Source organism: Hetaerina americana, unplaced genomic scaffold (genome assembly GCF_022747635.1).
Source record: "Hetaerina americana unplaced genomic scaffold, ioHetAmer1.1.p SCAF_4, whole genome shotgun sequence".
In the NCBI taxonomy this organism is placed as follows: domain Eukaryota; kingdom Metazoa; phylum Arthropoda; class Insecta; order Odonata; family Calopterygidae; genus Hetaerina; species Hetaerina americana.
Window position 1 is genome coordinate 11,636,467 of NW_027286985.1, and position 26,306 is coordinate 11,662,772.

A 26,306-nucleotide genomic window follows, 5' to 3' on the forward strand; every position below is an offset into this window, starting at 1 on the left:
CGGTGTAAATTTAGGATCTTTACACGTTCAGCATCATCAATTCCTCAGTGGTCCAATATTTCTTTTCATATTTTTGAATGGTCGAATAAATTTCATTTATTTGATATTTCTACGGCCATGAACACATATTATTGAAACTTTTTCCACGTATTCCGGGGCGTATCAGAAGCCTTAAATTAATTATGAAAAAGACTCAAGTTTTGATTTTACGGAGTATAACAACCCCATGAAAACGTTTCAAATGATGAAAAATATGGTGCAAGTCTCATGAACGCCTCTTCAAACGAGGACGAGTTGATAGCCGCGCAAGAACATCCTCAAATTCTGGGTTTTCTGGACGACGGCCACCGGGAATTTCTTAGGGATTAAAAATTGTTGTTCTTCCTTATTTAGGGTATATTTTGGATTGTCACAAAGTTAGTACTCCTAATTTCTTAGCTTCATCTAACAAGGCAGAATATGACATCCCGTATTACAAGAAACCCTTCTTCAATCCCTCATATTTCAATTCTCCCTTCATTCCGTCCAATATGCCTATCCTTTTTCAACTCCTTCCTCATTTGCCAAACGCTCTCCCTTCAAACACAGTCTTCATCTCTTCAATTCCATTACCTATCCAAATGTTCTGTATCCATATTTACTGCCTCCTTTGGATTTCTCCTAGTAATCCTCTCTCCTCTCCCATCATGACCAGCACTTCCTCGCTTGTTTGCCTTTCCACCCATTTTACTTTTCCCAACTTTCTCCTCCTTTACATCCCAAAAGTCTCCAATCTACGCTTCTCATCATTCTTCAATGACCAAGTTACGGCGTTGTGAAGACATCACGCTTCATATCACGGTTTTCACTTATCTTTTCTTAACATTCTCCCTGTTATCAATGTCGTCCTCCTCTTGAAAACATATTTACATAATGCAAGTCTTTCACCGATGACCTTACCGTAAATTTTTCCAAGATACTGCGGTTAACTGATCTACCTGATTAAGTTCTTTTCCCTCCTATTTTAACGTTTTACTCAACCTCCCTTCTTGTCAAAAACTTCAAAATTTTTAACACTGATCTTCTATCCATCCCTTTCACACTGATTTTCTAGCAAATCCTTGGTCGAATGAAAAACTAAAGGTATCATCCACGAATCAAACTTATTTATTAAATTCCTCATCTAGCTTCACCCCTCTCTTCAGGGATTTCCATACCTAGTATACCATTTCTTCCACACATAAACGTTGAAAAGCACAGGTGATATTGGACACCCCTGTCTACTTATCACGCCCTCTTTCTAACACGGTCCATCCAGACTCTCTGACCACCACACGCACCTTGCATGCTAGTGACATGCAAGTCGCCTACCCCTCCATTAATTCATTAATTGTTCCCAATTTACTATTCAAACCCCTTCTCGAAACATATAAAACAAAAATATATATCCCAATTTCACTCTTTGCTCCTTTCTGTTAGTAACCTCTATAGCATCACTATTGCCTCTCCTCTTCCTGAACCCAAACTGATCAGTTCCTGAGTATTTGCCCTCATTTCCTTATCAGTTTGCCCTCATGCCCACCTTCTTATTGATTATGCTAAACGCCACCTTAGATACGCGCGAAATCAAATTTATTATTCCATAGCTCTCACATACGTGATTCCCTTTTTTGATATGCGAATTATTATTCATCAGGCAAAATCTTCCGGCCGATTTCCTCCTTAAATGCTATGAATAATCCCATGAAAACCATTCCTTCACTATTTGATCTCTACGTTATTCCTTTATTGCTTTTTCTATCTCGAAATCTAATGTACCTGAACCTAATCATCAACTGCATTTGCTTTACTGTGAATTGACTTATAAACGAAATTAGACCAATTGTTGTAATGCAGAATTAAAAAACCTTTACGGAAAAGGAAAACATTCCATTTAGTTTTATATGACTCATACGAGTATGTATTCATCTTTATGTCATATCCTTCACTAGATATCTACACAATCAAAACTTCATACCACATACTTCATGTCACACCAATTGCTTTGTAAAACTTATCTTAAACTAAACCAATTTCTGGCTGAATAAGCAATTTGTATTCACAACCGGGCAGCCTTACCAATGATGGCAGAAAAGCATTACTTCCGTCAATTCTTTCCCGATACAAATGCGCCCTTTCCTGAAACTAAGAAGAACTTTACTCGTGGAGTTACATTTTTTTATTTTTTCAATAATCGTATTTTTCCTCGATCAAAGTTTTTCGATTGTATGCAAAATCAATTGCGATTAATTCTGCCATAATTTGTTTACACATATTAAATGAAGGCTTACGACCTACCCTAGGAATTCTCGATTAAGAGTAAGAAAGAGGCAACGAGGAGAGAGGGAATATCGATCTTTAGGGAACCTTTCGGCTAGGTAACCAAGAGGGTCGATTGTGGGTTTTGGCTGATTAGGGAATGCGTTTTTCCTCGACAGCGGAACAGAAGAAAAGCTATCCACTGTGAGATCAAGGTTACAATTTACATATTTACAGCTCAACAAAGAAGATTTCCCTAAAGGTCAGCTCTCATTGAGCAACTATGCCTGTATTTATAGAATATAACTTAATATAGAGAAATGATTTTTAAGGTAAAAGCTAAGGGCTTTCTTCAAACATAGCCAATTTTTTTAGCTAGGGTTTTCCATTCGATGCTGAGCCTTGTGCAATGTGACTACGCTCTCTTTCACTCACTTGGCTTATCAAAAGTGCTGCTCTAATTAATGCAACTTCTGCAGTCAAATTAAACATCCTCTGGTATGTGGAGAGAATACTGCATTGTTTAACCTTCGAAAGAGTGAAAACAGTTGAGGCTTTAAGTAAAAAGTAAATAGAGAGGGTTAAAAGTAACCGTTAAATTTGCGTTTCATGTTTAGGCATAGCACGCAAAATCATCGCGCAATTTTTCCTCCCTTTCTAACCATCATTTTGCGCGCGGTAATCTTTATATGCTAAGCTCCGGTTTTTCGGGAGGGAGAGAGAAGCATGGATAAAATGACATTGCTTGTAGGGAAAAAGAGAAGTAAAGATTCATTCATTTAACAAGCGATGGATTTCAGTTTTCGATTTTAGAAACTAAAATGCTCGAAACTACCCAAAAGTATACAACGTTAAAAGATGAGTACCATTTATTGGGTAAAATTAAAATTTAATAATTTAACTATCGGCAAGCTCGTCTGTTCTTTTCCCAACACAGTTAGACTCTCTCCTATACTTTTCATCAGAATTTAACCAACCGAATGATCATTGATGCTCCTTCCTTCCTATTCCAGATAAAATTCCACTTTCGAAATCCCTGTCCCATTTAGATTCTCCTGAGTTTCATATCCTTTAAACTACGATATGAACTTGCATCCATCTTTTGAAAAGTATGTCAACAGATTACGTCGATCCTGAATCGATAATAAGCTTGATATTTTCTATGTATCTCAACATTTTTCCATATACCTATGCCCGTGTTTGAATCAGGTGTTAGATCTTATATAAAACCTTTCTTCTGAAAACTTCAATTGGAGCGTCACCGAGGTCATTACTTGTTCCTAAACTGCACTTTCCCAAATATCTTCTTTGACCTCCACTACGCACTACCTCTCTGGCAAATGATTTTTCTTCCAGAAGCGATTCTAATTGTTTGCCCTGGTTAATCGTAAGCTTTACCTACTTCTTTCTCCCTATGACTACTTGGTAGCTTAGAGTACACCTCATTTTTCGGGCAGAAACGTTATATTTGGCTTTGCCTATAAAACTAATTTCATTCACTCGCCTGTACCCCAAGTCAACACTTCAACCCTCTGCTAAAAATCAATTATCATATAACCGTTAAGGTCGTAGTCCCCATCATCCCTCCACCTAAATCCACACATCAATAATCTTCATATAAGTAGGTAATTTCCTTGAGGGACGGAATGAAATCATTCAATCTTGTTAGATATCTAGGGTGAAAGCTAAGAAAGCATTTCGAAAAGCGCTAAGTGAACTCAAAAGAAAAAGTTACCTGAAAATTTGAACGATAATTGAAAATTATTTTGGTCACGTATCAGGGAGGTTCAGAAAAATATGCAAACTCACAAAGTAAATTTAATCAAAAATGATAAAGCTGAAAGGGTGGCCAGCTGACCAGGAAAGGCCAACTTATTAATTTTTTCTTTCAAAACGTTTTCACCAAATTCTCACCGAACGTCTCCGAAAACTTGCCAAATCAGTTCTTCTATCCGATTCCTGAAATGGAAATTTTAGGAGGCATAATAGAACGTTTGTTGAAGAGCATTAATCCAAAATAATACTCCTAAGCCGATCAAATACTGCTTGCATACTTAAGGGGCTAACTTTGGAAATGGTACCATATTTAGAGACAATATTTAAGAAGTCTCTAATAACTCACAAGGTCCCCGATGACTCTAAAATTGTTACTTTAACCACATTAACGTATTTAATAGTGAGAACAGGTAGGAGCAGATCAATTAATGAACCAATTTTTCCAATCAAACTAATGAGTCTCGTAAATTTTCCAATCAAACTAATGAGTCTAGTAAACGGTCTCGGACCGCCCAGGTGCGAGGGGTGGATGGAGAGTCCGGATGGGGAGTGTTAGTAAAACAGTAAACCAGTGTTGCCGATTATCACCCACTCTGCTGTTCGACGTACATGCGGAGGAAATAATTATAGAGGCTTGGGAAGAACTAGAGATAGTAATGAAAGTCGGCGGGGTATTCATAAACTCAGATTTGCTGATGATCAAGCTTTAGTTTGTCAGTCAGCAAAGGGATTGTAAGCATTCCTAAGTACATTGGAAATTCAGTGCGATAGGTATGGGATGAGAATCAATGTAAATAAAACAAAGGTTAACCAGTTTTCCAGAAAGAGAAGGGCCAAGTTAAACATTAAAATAGGAGGGCATGTCGAACAGTTTATGTATCTCGGTTGTGTTTTGAACCAACACAGTCAAAGAAGTAGGGAAAGAAGCTTTCAGGCACAGAAGCTTTCACATGGAGGAGAATATTGATGACAGAGCCGTTGAGTTAGGATGCTGAGAAAAAGCTCACTCGTTAAAGCTTCGTAATTGGGCGTGGTTACGTATGATATTCCACCACACTCCTGCTCTATGTTTACTACGCTTCTTCCTACCTTTTTGTTCCCCTATCCATCGTCGGCTCTCTTTTCCTCCGCTTCGCCTCAGCAATTATCTGTTCAATAATTTCTTCTCTCTTTCCATTTCTTTGCACTACCTTAAACTATGTAAGTTGTCTCCCTCCATTTCCTGCTTAATTTCTTCTGACTTTTCCAACATCTTTATCGTCCTATTATTACAAAGCCTCGTTCCGACATTTGCGTTTGCCTTCTGTCGTATCTTGCTCAAATGTCATTTCTCGTCTCCTTCATCAATACTATTTTTGACGAGAAACTATATTCATATACTACCAGTACGTCAATCAAATGACCGCCACTCTTTGACCAGAAGCCTTTGCAGCCGCCTCATTGAGAGAAGGCAATTCGTGGACTACCTTTCGTCTGGCTCCTACCCTTCGATCTCTCAGGCATGGACCTTACCAGGGACAAATATCAATTCCCCCGCCAGCAGAGCTCTAGGGGTCAGCAAAACACGCAAGTCCTTCCGTCATGTAAAGGTTGTAGTCCTTGCGGGGAATTTTCAATTAACGACTGCTAAATATGCGTAAAAACTATTCAAACCTAACAGCGCATATCGTACTTATTTCATCACTCTCACGCCCCTCAAGGTTAAAAAATGATCATAAAAAATTGAAGAAGTAATAATCTCGGATGAAAACTTGTAAAGCTATGTATGACACTAATTGGAATTGTCTGTGTGTAGTAACAGCATAGCTAAGTGGCAAATATCAGTCTTAAACTAGAAGTTCTCGAGTGCAGGCGGAAAAATGTTCGCAGCACGTGAGAATGGTGAAACAGGACAGTAATTACTATTTCAGTTACAGCCCCAACATTGCGGCAGGGGAGCATCATCGTCGTCCCGTTGAACAAGGGACATAAAAAAACCACGCGGTGTTTTCAGTCGCTTCCAGGAAACTGAAAGCGTTAAGGAGAGGTCTCGCGCAAGTAAGCAGCGAAATTCTATTTGGGTTGATGCCTAAGATTTGGATGCCCTCCATCCCATCTTGGGTATGGTTAAAGATAGAAACCTTAAGTTTCACTTATTGTATAGAGCTTAATTCCAGAGCCAGCGTTCGGCTGGAAAAATTTCAATTTATTTCCGAAGTTAATCGCTAATCACAATAGAATACTGAATTAAGGATCTCAAACAAAAATATTTAAATATACGATGACCCGAAATCATGAGAAGTTGTTCATAAGGCCAAAACCGTAAATATATTTATGTTTCATTGAATAAAATATAGAGTAAAATGAGAATGGGACTTTCTTCACCCCTAGCGGTCCAATCGACTTGCACCTGTAAGCACTTCCATTCACGGCGAGGGACAGTGAGTGTAATTGTAGGTGACTGGGAGGTTAGGGGAGTGAGCGACTTCGGCGAGGGGAGGTTTAGTTCTGATCTTGGAAGGACTAGCGAGGGGAGGTGACAGACAACGAGCCCTTTGGAGTTGGCTACACTGGAAATTCTCTCGTCAGGCTTATCCACACGTATATCAATCAGTATGATCGTCGCTTCGTTCTTTGGCGGGCGCAGAAAATGTCACTGGGGAGGGTGAATGGCCAGAGGATGGGAGGGGACGTGTCATCAGCATAGCATATGCCGCTGCTCAGACGACTTATGCCTTCTGTTGCTGCCACTCCGTAGTCAGTCGATTACAAGTACAAAACGCATAATAAATTTTACTATTTCCCCTATACTGATACATAATTCTCCACACCAATCGTTTTAATTCAGGACGTGACTGATATGCGTGAAATCGCCACGCGCTCCCGTCTAAATTAATAAATTGCATCAATCATTGGGAATAGTTTCATCGTTCGCCCGATGGGCGGATAAGCTTTTAATGCATGATACCAGAAATTACATATAACTTATTTCAAAATAGCTATTACCTTTTCAGTAATTATATGAAAAGAATAGGGACACGAATCCCAAGCATTCGTTGTTATAGCATGAAGCATTTAGGTGAGAGCCATCCGCCCCCTTCGTAACATCTTTTATTTCCATAACTTGACTTTATTTGTCCATCAAAATGTCCAGCTACTTTCTTTGTGATCAGAAAAAAAAACGGTTTTACTGAAAATATCTCCCAAAACACTGCTAAATTAAATATATTGTTCTCTAATTTTTAACTTCAAAATGAACATGACTTTCATTGCATCATTTCTTTTAAACTCACGGTGCCATTTTTTAAAATTATTTTGATAATACTAACGCTTTTACTTCATAGATAACAAGTTGAATGAAAATTCACACCGAAAGAAAGTCGATAGATCTTTCCAATGACTGAGTGGATGACTACCATAAATTAGGAAACTGAAAATGTTGCGATAAACAACGTCAAGGTTGTCACCTTACTCGTCAGCGATGGGTGCAGGTCAAATGTTCCTCCAAATATTCGTTCATCGTTTTCCGCACTCAATCCGTCAAATGCATGAGGCGTGTTGACAAGTAACTTAAATGGCCTCGAGGGGAGGGTCCCATTTGTGCTTTACTCTTAATTAAATAACCGTTCAATTAATTTAAAAAAATGTGTACGGTTTTTGCCGAGTGAACAAATTCTCATGATTTCGGATTACCGAAAATCGAAATATTTTTGTCCCATATCGTTAACTCTTAATTCCATTGTATTAATAAATAAATACATTGAAATATGTTTAACACCGAACGCTAGCTGATATCGTTCTACTGGGTATATAATAAACCTGATTTTCCTATCTTTAGTCATACCTTCACAATTGGAAAATGGAATAGAGGTCAAACACGTAAGCGTTAAAGACGTACCAGCTGCCCACTAAAGCTGCCACCTGTCCTCGACGGTTTGCCCTTTCAATGCCCACAGAAATGCTGGCCTCTGAAAATGTTGCCCGATGACTTCCCCCTAAGATCGAATTCCTGAGTGTTCAACCAGACAACCGTCGAAGGCATTTCCCACAATCCCTCACCATACCGCGGAATTGTTCTTGAGAGCAGAATTTTAATTAATGAGCAAAGGGAAAAGAAGCCAAATGGAATGCTGAAAACAAAAAATCAACATCTCCCTCGAAAGACAATCTTTGAGAACTAAGTCCATATTTCTCTTTGAAATGTTCTTCGAATTAGCAAATATAGTATGCCTTACGTGACCCTACTTTCGGGAAACTGTAATGGATATTAACTCATAACTCAATATGCCCCAGTGCACTTCGAGTACTTTTCTGGTTGAAAAATTGGTAGAGTAAATTTAATTCAGTACATATAGTTTGCATTTCGTTTTGTAAGATTGCACAGTGGTATCCGATTCTAAGGATAAATATTTTAATTTAAATTGATATTTTGATTTTTTTTATCATGTTAGTTTCATTATGATCCAATTTTTGGCACTTTTTCAGTAAACAGACGTATTTTTCCTTAGCAAAATGATTATTTTTCTGCCACTTAACACTTTAAATGCCTTATTAGTGCGATTCCAATTGCTTAAAGACATTTGACACGAATATATTTTTTACTTTCCCTGCTATTCCAAAACTCATGTATGGTTCTGGTGCCCTTAAACTCGTTCAGAAAACACCTTGTCCTAAAATTGCTGTGGAATTAACACAGAAATTAAGGGTGTAGTATGTTAAACCAATTGCATCCGCCCGGGGGGCATGCAGTTTCATTCGACATCCGAAGTCCGCACCCACATACGTCCATAGCCAAGAACTGCCGTTTCTCGATTTGTATTTGCGGAGGGAGGGGGGAGAGGGATGGATATCTTAGCCTAGACATAAGGTGGAGGACTACTATGTATCTTGATGCTAGCCATTTCACGCAGAATACTTTAGCCATATGCGAGAAAATTCAGGAACTGGAAACCGTAACAGCGAAATTTTTTTCCCAATCCACAAAACCTAGTCTTGCATTTCGCCCTCCTCTCTCCCAAATTCCTTTCAAATGTCGTCAACAGTATCCATATACCCTTCCCTCTTCTCATTTCCCCTCTACCTCCCTCAAAGTCACATTATACTTCCTTCCCATCATTCCTTAATGTATCCTCATGGTATTAGATTTTATGGAACGCAAACTGACAATTTAACTTTCACGCCACACCAGCATAGTGCCTTCGTCTAAGTGCCCTTTGCCTTAGAGTACTATCCAAATTGTCCTTTCCTCATCTGTTCTTCTATATACTATTTTCTTGTTCACAACTTTGTCCGACCATTTAATCCCCCATTCTCCTCCAAATCCATCTTTTAAAAGCTTCTATCCTTCGCTAGTGGACCTTTCCAAAGTTCCATGTCCCCTATACCGTAGAGTCCCATGCACCATACGAACGTTTTGATGGATTGCTTCCTTGATTGCAACCTTAGGCTCTTTAAGTATAGCAATTGCCTCTACTTAATGAAGGCCTTCCTAGCTTGACCTACATGAATTCTTCACTTCATTTGTTCTAGTTTCTCTCCCAGAAATGTGCTACCTGCCTTCAGCTTCCCTCTTCCACTCATAAGGCAACTAGTTTTATCTTGTATAATTAGGCTTTATATAACGATAAAGTAACCCTTTAGGAGTATATTTAAATTCAACTGAATAAATAATGGGAGGATAACTTATTATGTTTCTGAACGCTCAAACTTTTTCCTAATGCAGTGCACAGATGGAAAGGTGAGGGAGTGTGAATCTTAAGCAAAAAAAACATAAAAGAATTATTATTACCTTAAATTTCACTGTTTTTTACTGACACCTTATTTTACCGTTAACTTTGGATGAATGCGTTGTATTTTATTTGTCCTATTTCGAAACTATTATGTAAAAAGATTTTTTAAAGGTGATAATTTTTCTAGTAACGAATGGCTCACAAAGCAATTAAAATTCTTTGCAGGCATTCCTTAAAAAATACCATTAGTTCAACGAATAACTCTAGATGTCAATAAGATATGTCAACTGGGTACAGGATGCTGCTTATGACAGGCTCTGCTTTAGACAGGCTTTTTAGGTTTCATAACATCAGTTTGATATGCCTCCCAAACCCTATCTCTCTGACAACACCACTGTGTCCAGCCAATTTAATACCGAATCTGCGCAGATTATTTGCTCTGTACAATAGTATGTTTGCATGAATCCTTTTCGGGCTGAAGCCTAAAATTTCTAGACTTTTACATCCCGTTATTCGACTATTTGATACGCGGCACTCTCCCATTTATTCATCCGCAGTAAAGGCCTCTAAATGATATGCGAAATACAGACATAAGGATGGATTCTAAAATAACAGAATCAGAAAACTAATTACATGCATTTATACATCGATGATTGTGAGATATTTTCATGCACGTTGCAGAATAATAGATTTAGTTAACGTGTTATACCAAACCAATACATGAGCACGCTAAAAGGCGAAACACTATCATCAGGAGACAAGGAGAAACCGAGTAATTACAGATTTATTTTTCTCATATCTATATTTTGTAAGGTCATAGAAAATTGATGTATAGTTGTTAGTTCGACATTGAGACACCTCGACAATCAAGAGTTGTTGATGAGTAACCAGCAGGGTTTCCGAAAGTGTAGATCATACGAGGCACAACTTCCCATTTTTGTTCATGATATCGTTAGTTCGGGAGAGAGAAATTTTCCTGTTGACGCGGTTTTTCCAAATCAAAAAATCTTTTTGACTAAGAACCTCATAGTAAACTACTCGCAAAGCTAGAGCCATATGGCCTAGATAAAAATATCCGGGGTCGGATTAAAGACTTTTTGAATGGCTGGGTTCAGAGTGATAGATGGAGTCAGTTCAAACTCAAAGTTATTTCAGGTGCTCCCCAGGGAAGTGTTATCGGAACTCTTTTATTCCTACTTTACGTTAACGACATTGACTCCGTAGTCACTAATTAGATACATTTATTTGCTGACGATGCAGTGGTTTACCGTGATATCCGAGATCCTGAGGGCGCAGCAGCTTTGTCAGATGACCTTAATGTTATACAACTCTGGTGCGACATTTAGCAATTATCATTTAACTTAAATAAGTGCGTAGTAATATATTTTTGGAAAAGAACAACTCCCTCCAGAATGACTACTGCATCGAGAACACCGAAATGGAATGTATAGACACGATTTAATACCTAGGCGTTACCCTCACTCACGACCTATCCTGGGTGAAATACATACGGGGAATATGTGGACAAACTAACAAAAAATTAGGATTTATTGGAAGACTACTATGTAAATGTGATGAAAAAGTCAAAGAGAAATGTTAGCTTTCGCGTGTTAGGCCTCATTTAGAATATGCGGCAAGTACATAAATGGGATACTCACGAAGTTTGATTGATTGCCGAATTGGATCGCGTGCAGCATAGAGGAGTTATATTAGTAAAACGCTGTTATGATAAACTTAATAGTGTATCCAAATTATTAGAGGAGCTAAGCTGGGAATCACTCACGGAGCGAAGTTTAAATTGCGGGATAAATTTAAGATGCCCTTTTTCCCACGAACGATAAGGGATCAGAATAAAATAACGTTTGAGCTACCGCGCTAGGAAGGAAAGGTTTTTGGGCCAAGGGTAGTCTGGTGTCTCCCCCTGCCACATACATTGTCGGTGGCCTCCAAGGTACTAAATAAAACAAAATAATGCTAATAGCAAGGAATTTTATAGCATTCTACAGTATTGCACTTGCATGCGAAACCACGAAGAGTCAACGAGTGAATAATTAAGTCATTAGGAAAGGTGCTCCCCTAATTCCGGACTACTTTCGATTAAATAAATCAGGAGGAAGGATATTCTTCAGCACTAGCTCCCCCCAGCTGGAGACGAAATATATCAGCGACTCGAAAAGACACATCATTCCTTTCCGTATTGCCACAGCCGTAATAGCCTCCTCTCCCTTGATCTCAATTAAAGAAAAGGAACAGAGTATGAACCCTGAAACTTCCAACATTGCCACAAAACTCATTATTTTTCTCCCCATTTAATTCCATCTCCTGTCCAACTAATCGATCTTCACTTTTTCCGACCACACTCAGTCTCCGCCAAAACTCAGAAGGGACCCGGAAAGAAGCGACGGGTCAATTTTATGAGCCTCTCGACGAGAGAGCCGAAATTCCAACCCTTTGATGTATGACGCCAATCTCAGCGTGAGGAGCAGGTAATTTTCGAAGGAAGAGATGGGAAAAAATAGAGAAATTCGTCATTTAGGCCATGAGCAAACGAAGGCAGGGAAATGAAAGAGGCCGTCTCCGCCACGAGATGGCGGGGATGACGGGTGGGTTAAGAACGTCACCAGATAATTCGAGCAAAAGAAGATTTAATTACGATTTCCATGCGTGAGATCAGTATTTAAGTACTACGGAAAGACAATGTTCAAATGCGCTGCTGTTTTTGGTCGAAATTGAACAATGTCGTGGCACCCCGTGTCATGGCCAAATCATTGGTAAAAATCGAATGACACAAGCCAATCGATATGTTTAAGTCCTCAGCAACTTCTCTCTCACAAGTGATTTGACGATTGGCTCATACTATTTTCTTCACTTCATCAATGTTTTCATCTGTTGTTGACGTGCTTGGGCATCCAAAACGCTCTTCGTCGTTCACATCTTCTTGGTCCTCTGAGAACATTTTGTACCACCAATAAACGTTGCTTCGGTCCAAGGTAGCTTCTCCATATACCACAGCCAACATTCGGAATGCGTCTGGGCACTTAATGTCATTTTTCAAACACCATTTGATTCAGATTCCTTGATCCATTTTTTGCAACAGGCAAAAATCGAAGACAAGCCAGAGCAAGTCCAAGCAAAACAGCGGTCAAATTGAGCATTCAAAATGGCCAAACTTTTCGGCATAAGTGAGAGACATAAGTACCAACATAACACCACAAAAAAATCGAAAATCAAATTAACGTAACCCGAGGAAATTCAAAAATCATGATACTTTTTGAGCAGACCTCTTATTTAGAAAAACAGGGTGGCTCTATTTGAAATAAAAACTAGCAAACATGTTGCTTTACGATAAAGATGGAAAACATTTTTCTTGGAGATGAGTGTCTCAAGATGATAAGTCTTTATTGTGAAACAGGCAAACCAGATCTATACAAACGGTGCACAGCATAATGTGACAGTATAACAATTGCATTCAACAACAAGGACCATAATTTCAATGAACAGAGAGTATAAAATTTTACTATGGCAATTTAAGACAATATTTTTTGCTAATTCAAAAATTCATTTAACTGCCGAACGACAAATACAAGAAGTTTCACAACTGAAAAAAATTAAGGCAAAAACTTTTCTCAAATAACATTCAGATTTATTATTGAACTTCAGCATCCATAGGTGCACTATAATAATGCTTGGGACAAAAGCCTTTCACTCAGAATTTGCTCAAAACGAGAGTTTTAATTGTACAATTGTCAGCCAAGTAAGACTGTGAGGTACTAAAATGACTGTATAAAAAATAAATATCAAATAATTTTAAAAAATGCCTAGAAAATTTTCCTTCAACTTTGAACTTAAAAATTAAGAACAAAATGCACCCGTCTTAACATTGACTGAAGCGAATACATTACTGCTGTACTGAAGAGATAAGATATATGAATTCTGCTTTAAAATCCTCAAATTTAGCATGCGTGTTATGTTTTAACACCAATGAAAAACTGAATTGCTAAGCAAAATAAATAAACTAGTTCAAATAAAAAAAAGACATGTACCATAAGATGTCATTAAATTATAGATATCACAAAGTATGTGAAAAGTAGAATAAAATGAGATATTGGATTTCTCTTTGGTATTAATTAATACTTTTTATTTTGATTCAAAACAAAAATATGCATAGCATCCTTTACTAGAAATGCTTGAGTAAAAAAAGCAACCCTAAAGCACACAGCTAGCAAATTTCACGACCATTTCTTAATTGGTTTTGAGGATCATAATTCATCATAGCTTTTTCCCCATTATGCATAACATAGAAAAACCAAGTATATTTTATTTTTGCTCCCAAAATACCACCACTATTCATATGACAGTGATTGGCCTTGCATTTTGGCATTCTCTACCTCAATTTTTAAACCACTGAAAATAGAGTCAAACTTTCTCTTCCTGAGAAATGGTTTCTTAACTAAATTAATTTATAAATTACCAAATTACAAAAATAACCACAATTGGCACTGAATCAAGATTAACTCGTTAAGCAATACATACACAATGTATTTATGCATAAAATTTGCTGAACCAAACAAATGTGAATAATTAGTTGGTGAACTGAAGTAATCTCAACACTTGGATCAGAACTATAATTTCCCTTTGTGCACAAATTAATCACTAAAATTTAGGTTATAAAACTTCTATTATTAACAGAATTTCATGCACTGTGTGCTGGAAACCAAAACTATATGGAGCTACCATCCATCAATGGAAACTAACTCTCTGCCTTGAATCCCTTGACTTACACAGCGAGGAACTCAATAATCGCAATCTGGCTAACAAACTTGGGATAATCAAAGATGCCAACAGCTTATCTTATTACATTTTAACGGTCTTGCCATTTTAAAACCTAAAGCACAACATGTGAAAAGTATCCCCACCTTAATGCAACAAGAAGCAGCTGCGAATAATATCAAACAACAACAAAGATGAACAACCAAAAAATAATAAGGGCCTGTAAAAACAATATCACATCAGGTCTTATGATTGATTCATATGTACCAATAAAATGAGGGCCTGATTTTCCCCTTAACTCTCCATTGCCTATCAAACTTTTCTCTAAAAGATCTCAAATTCACATTTGACTCAAGAACCCGATTGGGCAAGAAAAACTTGGCACTATCTTTGTGGAATAAATTCCCCTCATCTAGCCCAATTAATGATGGAAAGTAATTTACCTTATGACAGACAATCTCAGCTAAGGTTCTGAGGCCCCAAGTCTTGTCAAAGGATCCAGAAAAATATTCAATATTTTCAAGGCATTATATCAAACCAAAGTGATAAGTTCATATGAGACTGTCAAAGGTGGTGAGAACACCTTCAAGGGCTCGGACTAGCGTTTCTTGTGAGCGTGCAGTGGCTGGTGGAGGCAAAGAGGGTGGGGGCGTGTCTGAGAGCAAATCAGTCGGCTCTTCCCTGCTGCCATCCTCGGGTTTCTGACCTCTATTGGCATACTCCCCGCTCATATCAGGCCTGTGCGTATCAACCAAGGGGAGGCTTGGGGGCCTGCTCCACCCTGATGACCCAGTTTGCATACCAGTGTGAGGACCAACAACGCATGATGACGCGTGTGTTGAACCTGACACCATTCCAATGTTGATGGGTGCCGGGATAAGGGGCACAGTGGACAGGTTTGAGCTGCCCACAGACCAAGCTGAAGCCACAGCTGTGGAGGCAGCTGGCATCGTTGGCAACTGGGGAAAGGACATGCCCGCTTCGCCCGTTTCACATGGAATGCTTGGTATGTTCCAACCAAGGGGTGTTATCCCTCCAGTCAGTGGGAGTGATGCCGGTGCAGTTGGTTTCAGCGGGGACGGGAGTAGCTCCCCAGTTGTCGGAGATTCACTTTCATCGAGTATTGAGCCAGACATGTCACCCAGCAGGAGAGGATTCTCATCATCTGGTGTTGACTCGGGAGGAAACTGTGCTGATTCCTGAGTGCTTGGACTGCTATCACCAGGTAGCTCAATATCATAGTTCACTAATTTCAAACTGTCTTCAGGATTTGGGAATTCAAAGCAGTTGGGAGCAGAATGAGGCCATGATGACGTACTCGAAGGATTTTCTTCCTGGGCAATTTGCTCCATTGAATTGGGATGTGCTATAACCTACAGAAAAATGAAGATACATTTCAATTGACATTGTTATTCATACGGAAAAAATCTCAGTTTCATCTAAGATTCACATTAACTTTTGTGAGCGATTATGTAGGTCTCCTCACAGGTGGTGATAATGGGTCACACAATTGCTGCAGATATCTATTTGCAATGGACTCCAAATAAAAATATACCTGTATCTAATCCCACAGCTGCTCAAAGGATATATTAACATGCAACATATGACCAGGTACGTTTTTTTAAATCTTAATCCTGCAATTGCAAAGAAGGTTAATGATATCCTACTTCAAATGGATTCAATGCCTTTCATTTATTTATTTATTGACTTCACTCGGGTGGAACTGAGACTTTATAGTCCCTTCTTCCACCTAAGCCCTACATATTCCATTGAAGACAATTACAAACACCCAAACCCAAGCTGGAGGAAAACCCACCTAGTCGGGAATCGAAACCCACAACCTCTGAATTGGCAGGAGAGGACGTTACCCTGCCGCCACTGAGGCCAGCAAAGAACAGTAATGAACACAATTTATAATCTATGATTAATGAATAACTAAGGGTATCTCTTCTACATCCCTTAGCATGAGAGGAATTTGGTTTATGCTGGCTGACTATATCACATGCTCTCAAACTTGTTCACTCAAGATCTGATTCTGAATAAAATTTCAGCCTCCCAAAAATAAGTCAGAATTTATCACAATGTTTGAAAAAAGAAAATACTGACATTCCATATTCAATTTCCAGATGGAACCAACACTGAGCAAGTCTTTAAATCCCAATGATCGGGAAACTTATCCACCCGATAGCCATTGGCAGTGCATCTTTTATTAGTCATTAGTCCTTTAAGGATTCTTCACATTTATTCCTCAATTATGTGGATTTCCCTTCACCAAGGACTTAGGCATTCATGAGTCTAAAATTTCTACCCTTAAATTATTATGCTTGGTGGACATTAAATAAACAAAATTATTCATTTTATATTTATTGCTACTTGAGTTTAGAACTGCATTGTCAATTTGTGATTTAGCATCTTCCAAAGATATACCATTTGATGAAGAAGAAATCAACAGCTTTTGACCCAGAAGGTAAGATGTAAATGAAGAAGGGTGAAAGTGAAGGAAAGATAAGTAGAAGCAAGTTATTACAGAAAACTTTTTAAGATTATGTCACAGACTAAATGACTTTTTTAGTAAACAAAGAATGTAAAAAGGTTACATTGTAAAAATTAATACCTATAGTCTGTTAAGGCATGGTTAATTTAGACAAATTTGCGGGAAGTAATGGAGCCAGGGTATGAAGAAATAAGGTGAACACTGAAAAAACCAAAATTAACAATATGGCATTATTAGCCTTAGTTAGAGTGATTTATGTAAAGTGAGTAATGTATATTTAGAAATGATAATGCAGGGAACTCATGAAAGCAGTTGGGTTTTCGGATGAACAAACTTTAGTGTCAGTCAGCCAACGGGTTGCAAGTAATGCTGAGTGCAATGAAAAGTCAATGCGATAGATATGGGATGAGAATTAATGTAAGCAAAACAAATTTTGAGAAAGGAGTTTATAAACTAGAGCATGTGGAACAGTTTACATATCTTAGAAATATTTGAGCCAAAATGGTGAAAGTAGTAGGGACATAAGAGGAATTGTGTTAGGCAAATAAGTTTTCCTAAGAAGAAAGGAATTGATGACTGAGACATATATTATCACCATTAGTGCCAAAAGAATTGTGGTAATGTTAAAAAAACTCATAAAAATTAATATGCTTTGATTTTGTAAGGCATGGAAAAATGCCCATCAAAGCATGATGATAGCCACACCAATTGGAGGCTTTGGAAATATGGGTATAGAGAAGGTGACATGGGCAAAAAATTTCTCAAAGCATTTCTCTCCACCCTTTCTTTCCCATCCATCCTCAACAGCGCAAATGACCTTAGCTGTTGGTCGCCTCCCCAAAAAACTACAAAAATGAACTTTTGTCTTTTGTATTATATTTCTGGTAAGATTGTTATTCCTCAGGATTATTTCAACAGTAATTCAAACAAAGTCCAACCATAACAATGATGCCTCACAACATCAGGCAGCTGGTGGTTTAGCATTAATATTTCAATCTTTCCTCCGAAATTTATTTAGCTCCATTGCCATGCCATATGATAATTTTTGGATAATTAAATTATTATTGCATACATTTTTATAACACTTGCTCTAACCTGAAGTACTAAAAATATGAAAATTAGTCTCCAATATTTTTCTAAATTAATAACCAATTGCTTGAAAATAAAGTGTACAAGGGAGAGAAACACCCTAATATCATATAGCTCTATCTCATTAACCTAAACTAATAGAGTTTCACAGATTCTGCATTCCACCTAATTTTGTAAGGGAAGAGGCTTAATCCAAAAGTTAAGGCTGTGCTACATGCAACATTATTAACATACAGCCCTTATCAATGACAATACACTAAGCTGTTTCCTTTTTCACATAGTAGTAGTCATCTCGTTGTAACGCCTATTTTCTATAAAACTACTGAATAAAACTTTAACTCATAAGAGCTCAGCTATCATGAATAATTTTGGACCACATATCTATGTAACAATAAACTTGTGATGAAATGACATAATTTTAATACTCTACTGTAGATAATATGATCTTACACGAGATTTTGCTGCACACAAACCACAGCAGAGGATTCACATCAGTTCTCGAACTGAGCATTTTAATACCAACTCTGTTTAAGATTCTAATCTCAAGAACCAAACTGACCCATGACACGTGTATTTTAAAAAAGGTGAAAATTAGAAATAAAAATTGTCCAGTGCAGATAATTCAATTATATTTATAATACATTATTATTTATAATATACTGACTATTTATATCATTTATTATATATAATCTATTCTAATCAGGTAGATTATTTCCTTTGTTTTAAATTTATTTATAGAATTATAATATTTTGAAGAGTATCCATAGCAATTCTTTTGACCCTAACAGTGTCAAAACAATTGTTGAAACATTTTTTCAATATTTTGACATCTATTCAGATGTAGAAGTTGGGCGAAAACCAATCAATTTCAACCTCTCCCTTTTTTCCCCAAGTTGACTTCACAGTCTTATATTTATTTTAGTTCTTTTGTTTTCAGGGAAGCACAATCTTAAAAACTTGAACATATGTAGGCAGAAAAATTTTTTTATAGCAAATAGCAGGCATTGAATCATGGTAGATTTGATTTGAGCCCAGGGAAAGGTTATTCTCTGGGTGATTATTAAAGCATATTTCGAACTTGAAAAAAAACTTATACTGAATCATAATTAATTTGATAATAAAAAATAATAAGTCAGTATGTGCATGCAATTAATTAAAATACAAGCAGATATTTTGTCAATATTTAAGGCAGAGTAGCAGTTGAAACGGGCTTTTTTGTAGGAAAGGTATTATAAAAATGAGAGAAAGATTCTTAAAAGACATACAGAATGGAAGTGGCAGTAGCTAGTTTTTTTTTTAGTTTTAACAAATTTTATTCTGACAAATAATTATTTTTCTTTGAATGTTTTTTGTTTTTATTACGGTTTTAATAAATAAATAAAATGAAAAATGGCACCTCTATTGGTAGGTACTCTTTCTTTAATCTATTAAATGGCCAAACACCTCAACCAAATTACTTTTTCTTTCTTTTGTTTTAAGGAATTTACTTGACTTATTTTTAATTATTGATTAGTTTAACTCCACCTTGTCACCTGGTTCATAGTCAAATTGAATTTCCATAATAATTAAAGAATAATATAAATCATGACTTTCTAAGCAGTCAATATATGACTCACAATTAAGCATTTGAGCGAAATAAAATAATTCAACAAAACAGTTGGCAACACAATCAAGCAAACAATATTACAGCTAACATAATCGCAATGAATAAATATGACTTTTAGCTCAGAAAACTTTTTCAACTTTCTAAATAAAACTGTTTCACAGTGAAGCAACAAAAGAGAAAGTGGATGGAGGCAATACTGAAAGGTAGTAAAGGAATGTTGCAAGCAACATCCAAAGGTATGCATGATGGAAGGGAGAATGTTCTAGTTAAGCAGATTTGAAGAAGGAAGAGAGAAAGTTTTCCGGACAATATGAAGTCAAAGAGAAATAATGAAGAATGAAGAAAGACATAAAATAGGGAAACGAAAGAAGAGGAAGTTCTCACAATACTTCAGGCATTAGGAAACATTCACACCTACCTTTGAAACAGTAGAATACCTTCAATGAATGGAGTACCTTATATTATTATAAAAAGTAGCATATGAAACTCCCATGCCAGTACTGCAAACTTAAATTGCAATGAAAAGTTATGCACTTCAAATACACATTTACTGTGAAATTGAAAAAGAGATAAAAACAGCTTTCCACCCAAAATTAACTTTTTGCTATTTTGACAGCATAAGTAAGACGAAATGTTTTCAGCACTGAAAATAATAAGCAATGCTTCCAGATCTAAAAATGATCAATGAGAATCCCCAATGATAGCATACAGCTTATACACACGCTCCCCCTCCAACCCACTCATGCAACCATCCTCGTCCTCCAGAAGTGGTCCTCACCGACGTTTATCTCCCCCAACTTATGGATGCCAGGTGGCATGTGCCAACAAATGAGCACCACCTTACCTAAACACCTCAAGAGCAGCTCAGGGCTGCATCTGGGTTTCAGGTCAATTTAACATTAGCAGAATGAACCATCAAAATGTAAAAGATCTCTTCTCAGAAATACAAATAATATGCAAACAGCTTTCACAACATGCAATCCATTTAATAGCCTCACTACAGTTACCTCCATTTTAAATTAAATGAAGGACATTTTCCTTTGGAACTGTGCTCCCATGCTATCGCTCAACGAGAACTTCTATTGTTTATTGCAATGCTGTTCTTTGGTGGAGTGTTTTTTTTACCAAATAGCAGTAAAAAGGTTAGCAATGTGACCTAATGAGTCCAAACATGGAAATGGTTTCTTTGCTGTTTTGATTTTCTAATGAAAAAGACTGCTTTGGGTTCAATTGGTGAAAAGTTTACACATTCATTGTGAGAGTTAGTGAGTTTGATTTATGTAATAGCCTGATATATGGTCTGTGAAAATTTCTACACAATGCATCTATTAATTTGCAGAAAAACAGTTTTTTTTAAGAATATCGTTTCCCTAATTAATTTGGAACCGTGAATTTGGTTTAAGTTAGTATAAGAATTACATTTCTGTTTTTGTTGCAAGTCATTTTGCCAGTTCAGGCATTAAATAGCTTTTGCTTTTATTTTCTGGGCATATTTTTATTTTTCTTTAGTTGCTATCATACTATAATTGCCCTATGATGATAAATGTGTTTGACTATCAGTAAAGTCTGTCAGGAAATCCAAGTTTTTGATGAAAGTCATGGAAAATGAGTTATCTTAAGAAAGACTTGATAACATGCCATATAGCAGTGAAGACGCTTTGACCAGTTCAATCCAAAGAGGAGAAATACCAAAGGCAAAGGCACAAAGTGAGAAAGAAAGAATTAACAAATCAAACCTGAAAGAAATGAGCAATTGAATATAATATCTTCAAACAAGCCTGAGAAAGGGCTAAATGAGAATGTGGTTGCAAGGGCTGTAATTAAGTCCAGAGATACAGATTCAAAGAGTACTTAATGAAACTCATGATAGGAATAACGATCTTTACACCTACATAGAAGATAGACATGGCTAAGAATGTACTCTCTGACTACACTGATTTCATAACAATGTGTGCTCAATGCCAATCAAAGAATTTCACTAAAGAAAATCCAAATAATAAAAATTTTATCAAGGTGCTGTTACAATGCTCCCATACAATTATAAGGACTAAAACTATATATTTAATCGTTTATAGAATCTTATATGTGGTACAAATTCTCAGTGCTGCAAATTGATGGATAACATTGGATTATATAATAACCGGGCTTTGCATCAATCAGATTAGTGCCAGGAAAGGTACACACTATTTCAAAAGTCATAGCCAGATCTACCAAACATTCCATCCCTCTTTCCAGGTGAGAACAAATTCTTTAAGTGGTGCAGTCGTACAAATGCGACATGGAAGAAGCTTTGCTGAATTGGAGTAATATCAACAAAGATAAAAACTTAGATGCCAATATTCTAAGGAGAAAAAATATGCATTTAACGCATTCTGGCACAAAAAATATGCAGTTAACCAAAAACATGGAAAACTTATACATTTATCAAAGTAGTTCAAATGTGGATACATTGAAATCCCCTGATATTTCCCCTCAGAAGGAGATTCTGGATATATAAATATGCCTTAGTGCATAGGAATAAGGAGGGTCACCTTACTACTATTATCCTCTAAGCAACTGTCATTGAGAGGTTACAACCATGTCAACCAACGTTTGTCAAAGCTACAGGTCAGTAAGCCCTTGTCTGCTGAGGATGACAACTCATGCAGCATTTCTCACTTGCCTACATTACACAGTATTCAAATATGAAGGTTTTATAACAAAAGTTAGACCCTTCAGTGGATGTACAACTCAACCTACATTGAGGAACAGGCTTCAGGTTTTGGTTGGTTGAATATTAACCCAATAATACAGTGCAGGTGTATAACACTAAATACAGATAATCAAACATGATTTTGTGTGACAAATGAAAGCAAACGGGTATCAGGATGGCGCACTGGCTGATGTACAGGCTTCCCACCGAGAGGGCCTGTGTTTAAATCCTAGAGAGAACAAATATTTTTCAGTGGTCTCCCAATCCCTACTTGAGGTGCTTTGTGGAGGGCACTTTGAGTGAGTACGACATCCATCACATGGGACAATAAACTGCAGACCTATTGGCACCTTTCGACAAGATTAGGCTAATGCCAATGCCGGGTTTCTTTCCACCTTTCCTTTCTCATCCATCTCTGATGGTGCAAATGAGTAGTAGTAGTAGTTTTGATGGGAGGCGACCAACAACTGAGGTCATTTGCACTATAGGGGATGGACAGGAAAGGATGAAGGGTGGAGAGAAACCCGGCGTCGGCATTAGCCTACTCTTTACGAAAGGCACCAAGGGGTCCGCAGTTTAACGTCCCATCCGACGGATTGTGTTCAAAAAGCTTTGCTTTCAGTAAGCTTTATCCCTAACTAGACTGCTATTAAAGTTTCAGCTATATCCATCACATGGTTTCATTTTTACCGTAGACTGAAACAACAAACTTAGCTCATTTAGAAACAGTGATTTCAAACTTTTTTTCAAAGGGCTTAACACCAAAAGAGATCATAACAAGTTGGGTGAAGTTCATGGCAAGTCTGCTCTGGTGTTTGCGAATGTTTACAATTGGCTGAATAAATTTAAATGAGGCTGCACATCCACAAATTGTGAACATTTTCGGAATGTCCAGCTGAAAAGACTTCCTCCAAAATGACTGACACCATCCACAATATGGTTTGAGTGATCGAGCAATCAAAGTTTTTGATTGGTCCGTGAAAGTTGAGGCCACGGACATATCACAAGGTATAGTGTTTTCAATTTTGCACAAAAAATTGAGTGTAAAAAAAATCTGGCCAAGATGGGTACTGTTGCATTTACTCACAGTGGAGAATTAATGCAATCATGTCATCAATTCGGAGGCTGGGCTGGCACTTCCCCATCCCAATCCTGCTGACTTTCTGTGTCAATACATAACTATGGACGAAACATGGATACACCACAACACTCAAAGAAGAAACAAAGGAGCAGTTGAAACAGTGGGTCTTTAAAGGCAATGCAGCTCCAAAGAAGACCAACATGGTGAATTTGGATGACAAGATGATAGCCACAGTTTTTTGGGATGCACACAGAATCATCCACATCAATTTCTTGCATAAAGGTCAAACGATATATGGAGGGTCATTATTGCACTGGTTGAGTGAAGAAATCAAGACAAAAACATACTCATTTAGTGAAGAAAAAATTCTCCTCCATCAAGACAATGCACGGGTGCACACCTTAGCAGTTTCAATTGTGAACATCATGGAATTGAACTTCAAACTATTAACGCATCCATTATGTTCACCAGATTTAGCCCCCAGCAACCCTTCACATTTCCAAACTAGAAACAAATGGCTTGGAAGAAAATAATTAACGTCAAACAATAAGGTGATCACGAACAAAGTTGCCTATTTTAAGGAACTTCCGAAATCCTATGCTATGGACTGCTTAAAAATGTTGGAGAAACGCTGGGAAAAGTGTATCATGCTAAAGAGATTATACGGGAAAATGAAAAAAAGTTCACCCAAAATGATTTGTTTTTCCACTTTTCCTAATGACTTATTGAATGACGCACGTACCTCTACTGTGGTGGCTTTGTTCCCTGTCTGCTGGTAGCAAGCAGGTAAAATGTGAGTCCATAGTGCCAACAAGTGCTCAGGGCTCCTGTCCTAGGCCCCCCACAGCAACAATCTATTACTCATTTGTAATTTTTTGGAAATGTACTGAATAACAAACAAATAGATATAATGACATTACAGCCTGTGCTGCTTTTGAATTGCATGCTTTCAAGTGGATATTCTCAAACAATAATTATCCGTAAACAATTTAAGGCCATGGAATATAATTTAGTACGCACCTATTTTATATTTATCATAGATATGCACAGCTTCTAAGCAGTGACGTCAATGAACATAACCAACTAAAAAATGTTTGCCAAGAAGATATATTTTTTAAATTAGTCAATAAAATATATGCATTACAAAAATATTTGCGATGACAAAGGCAAGTCCTTCATTCTTCCCACATTCTTTTTTATTCCTAAAATTTCTACGAAATCCTCACATTACCCTAATGTGAGGATTTCGCAGGAATTACACCTAACAAATACCTCAAGATTTTAAAGTAGAATCTGCAAATGATGGACCAATACTCTACCTGCTGTACAGTTTTCAGTAGATTAGGATACATCCATGTAGATGCTTATATCTACTCTGACATTATTTTGGCAAGAAGAAGGAGGTTGCGTGAAAACCCAACAATTGGCCTATTATTCCAAGTTTATAATTGAGAATTGAGGCAAATGATTATTTGTGTTCATAGGAGAAATATTCATGGCATAGTAGAGTCAGTACTTACTGATAAGCCTGAAGCAACACATTAATTTTAATGTTATCCAAAACTCATAAGGTGACACAAATAATATTCTAAGGTGTTTAAAATAAAATATAATTTCACATTCCAAAAGAGAATTCAAAGGAGCATGCAAGACAACACAACATATAAAAATCATCAGTAAATAATAAATTAAATTATTATATTCAAATATTAGTCATTACACATTCCATGATACCAAACTTTAATTAATAACAATGAAAAATAATACAATGTGTTATTAAGCAATTCAAAATTAATTGAAAATTCAGAAGCCATTAGTATGCTGATTTTTGTTGTTAAACATAAGTGTACAAACAAATTATCAATGAAAACTACACAGAGATAAAGGAAATAAAGAATCCATGCTAATAGCATGTAACATGTCATTCACATTTTCTAATTACAAAATAACTGGCTTTAAGCATAAAATAGCACTTTAATGATATTAAATTGATCAATGGGAATATTTAAACATTAATACTGGATATAAGTCATCACTGAGGTCTTCACTTCCATAATGCCTGTAAAAATAAGACCAAAAATACAGCAGGTAAACGGCATATATTTTTATTTAGCTAAAAAGATTTGAACTTCAACTTCTACATTCAACCATCTATCAAAACTAAAACCAGGTATTTAAAGAGATAAAATGTATGCACAGTCAAACATTGCAGTTTCCATGAAATTGATTCGCTGCTGTACATAAAACTCTTATTGATTCAATCAACTTCTATAAAATGCCAAGAAAGAAATGTCTTCCCAAAAGCCAAGATGACAAAGGAATTTGTCAAATATACATTAGGCAAAATATTTTTTTCTTGGACGAGTTGCAGACTTGAACTGTGATTCATGACAGCTAAGGAAAAATTCAAAAAGTTAAATGTTGAAAAAATCTTTAAGAATCCCCGGCTTGTGTTTAGCCATTCTTAATTTTTTAAATGGAGACCCCAGGTGGTCCCCAACTTAGAGATAGGTTTTTGAGACAATATCTTTGGTTGCTTTGAATGAAACACAGATCTACGGTTAATAAAACATACACATTTAGAATTAGTAATAAAAATATTATATGCTATCAGTGGCAACAAACAAATAGAAACAAGGCTAATTACAGAATCATAAATTGAAATAAAGTTAAAACAAAATTGATGTTATCCATGTAAGCGATCTTATTAACACAAACTAACATGTGTAAGGCATCATGCCAAATAACACTCATGGCTAGGTTTTTTATGCATAAAAAAGAATCTAGGGACCAAATTAGAAATCAATTTTACC

The 26,306-nt window shown here is 36.8% G+C and overlaps 1 protein-coding gene across 3 annotated transcripts in view; it reads right to left on the minus strand.

The window, feature by feature from the left end:
- Window positions 1-13,135: 13,135 nt before the first annotated feature.
- Rabex-5 (Rabaptin-5-associated exchange factor for Rab5) overlaps window positions 13,136-26,306 on the minus strand; it is a 32,395-nt gene continuing 19,224 nt past the window's right edge. For all 3 annotated transcript variants that reach the window (XM_071589952.1, XM_071589950.1, XM_071589951.1), the window contains one exon: window positions 13,136-15,904. In XM_071589952.1, the coding sequence (XP_071446053.1) occupies window positions 15,083-15,904 (822 nt within the window). In that variant the 3' untranslated portion in view covers window positions 13,136-15,082. The remainder of the gene's footprint in view (window positions 15,905-26,306) is intronic.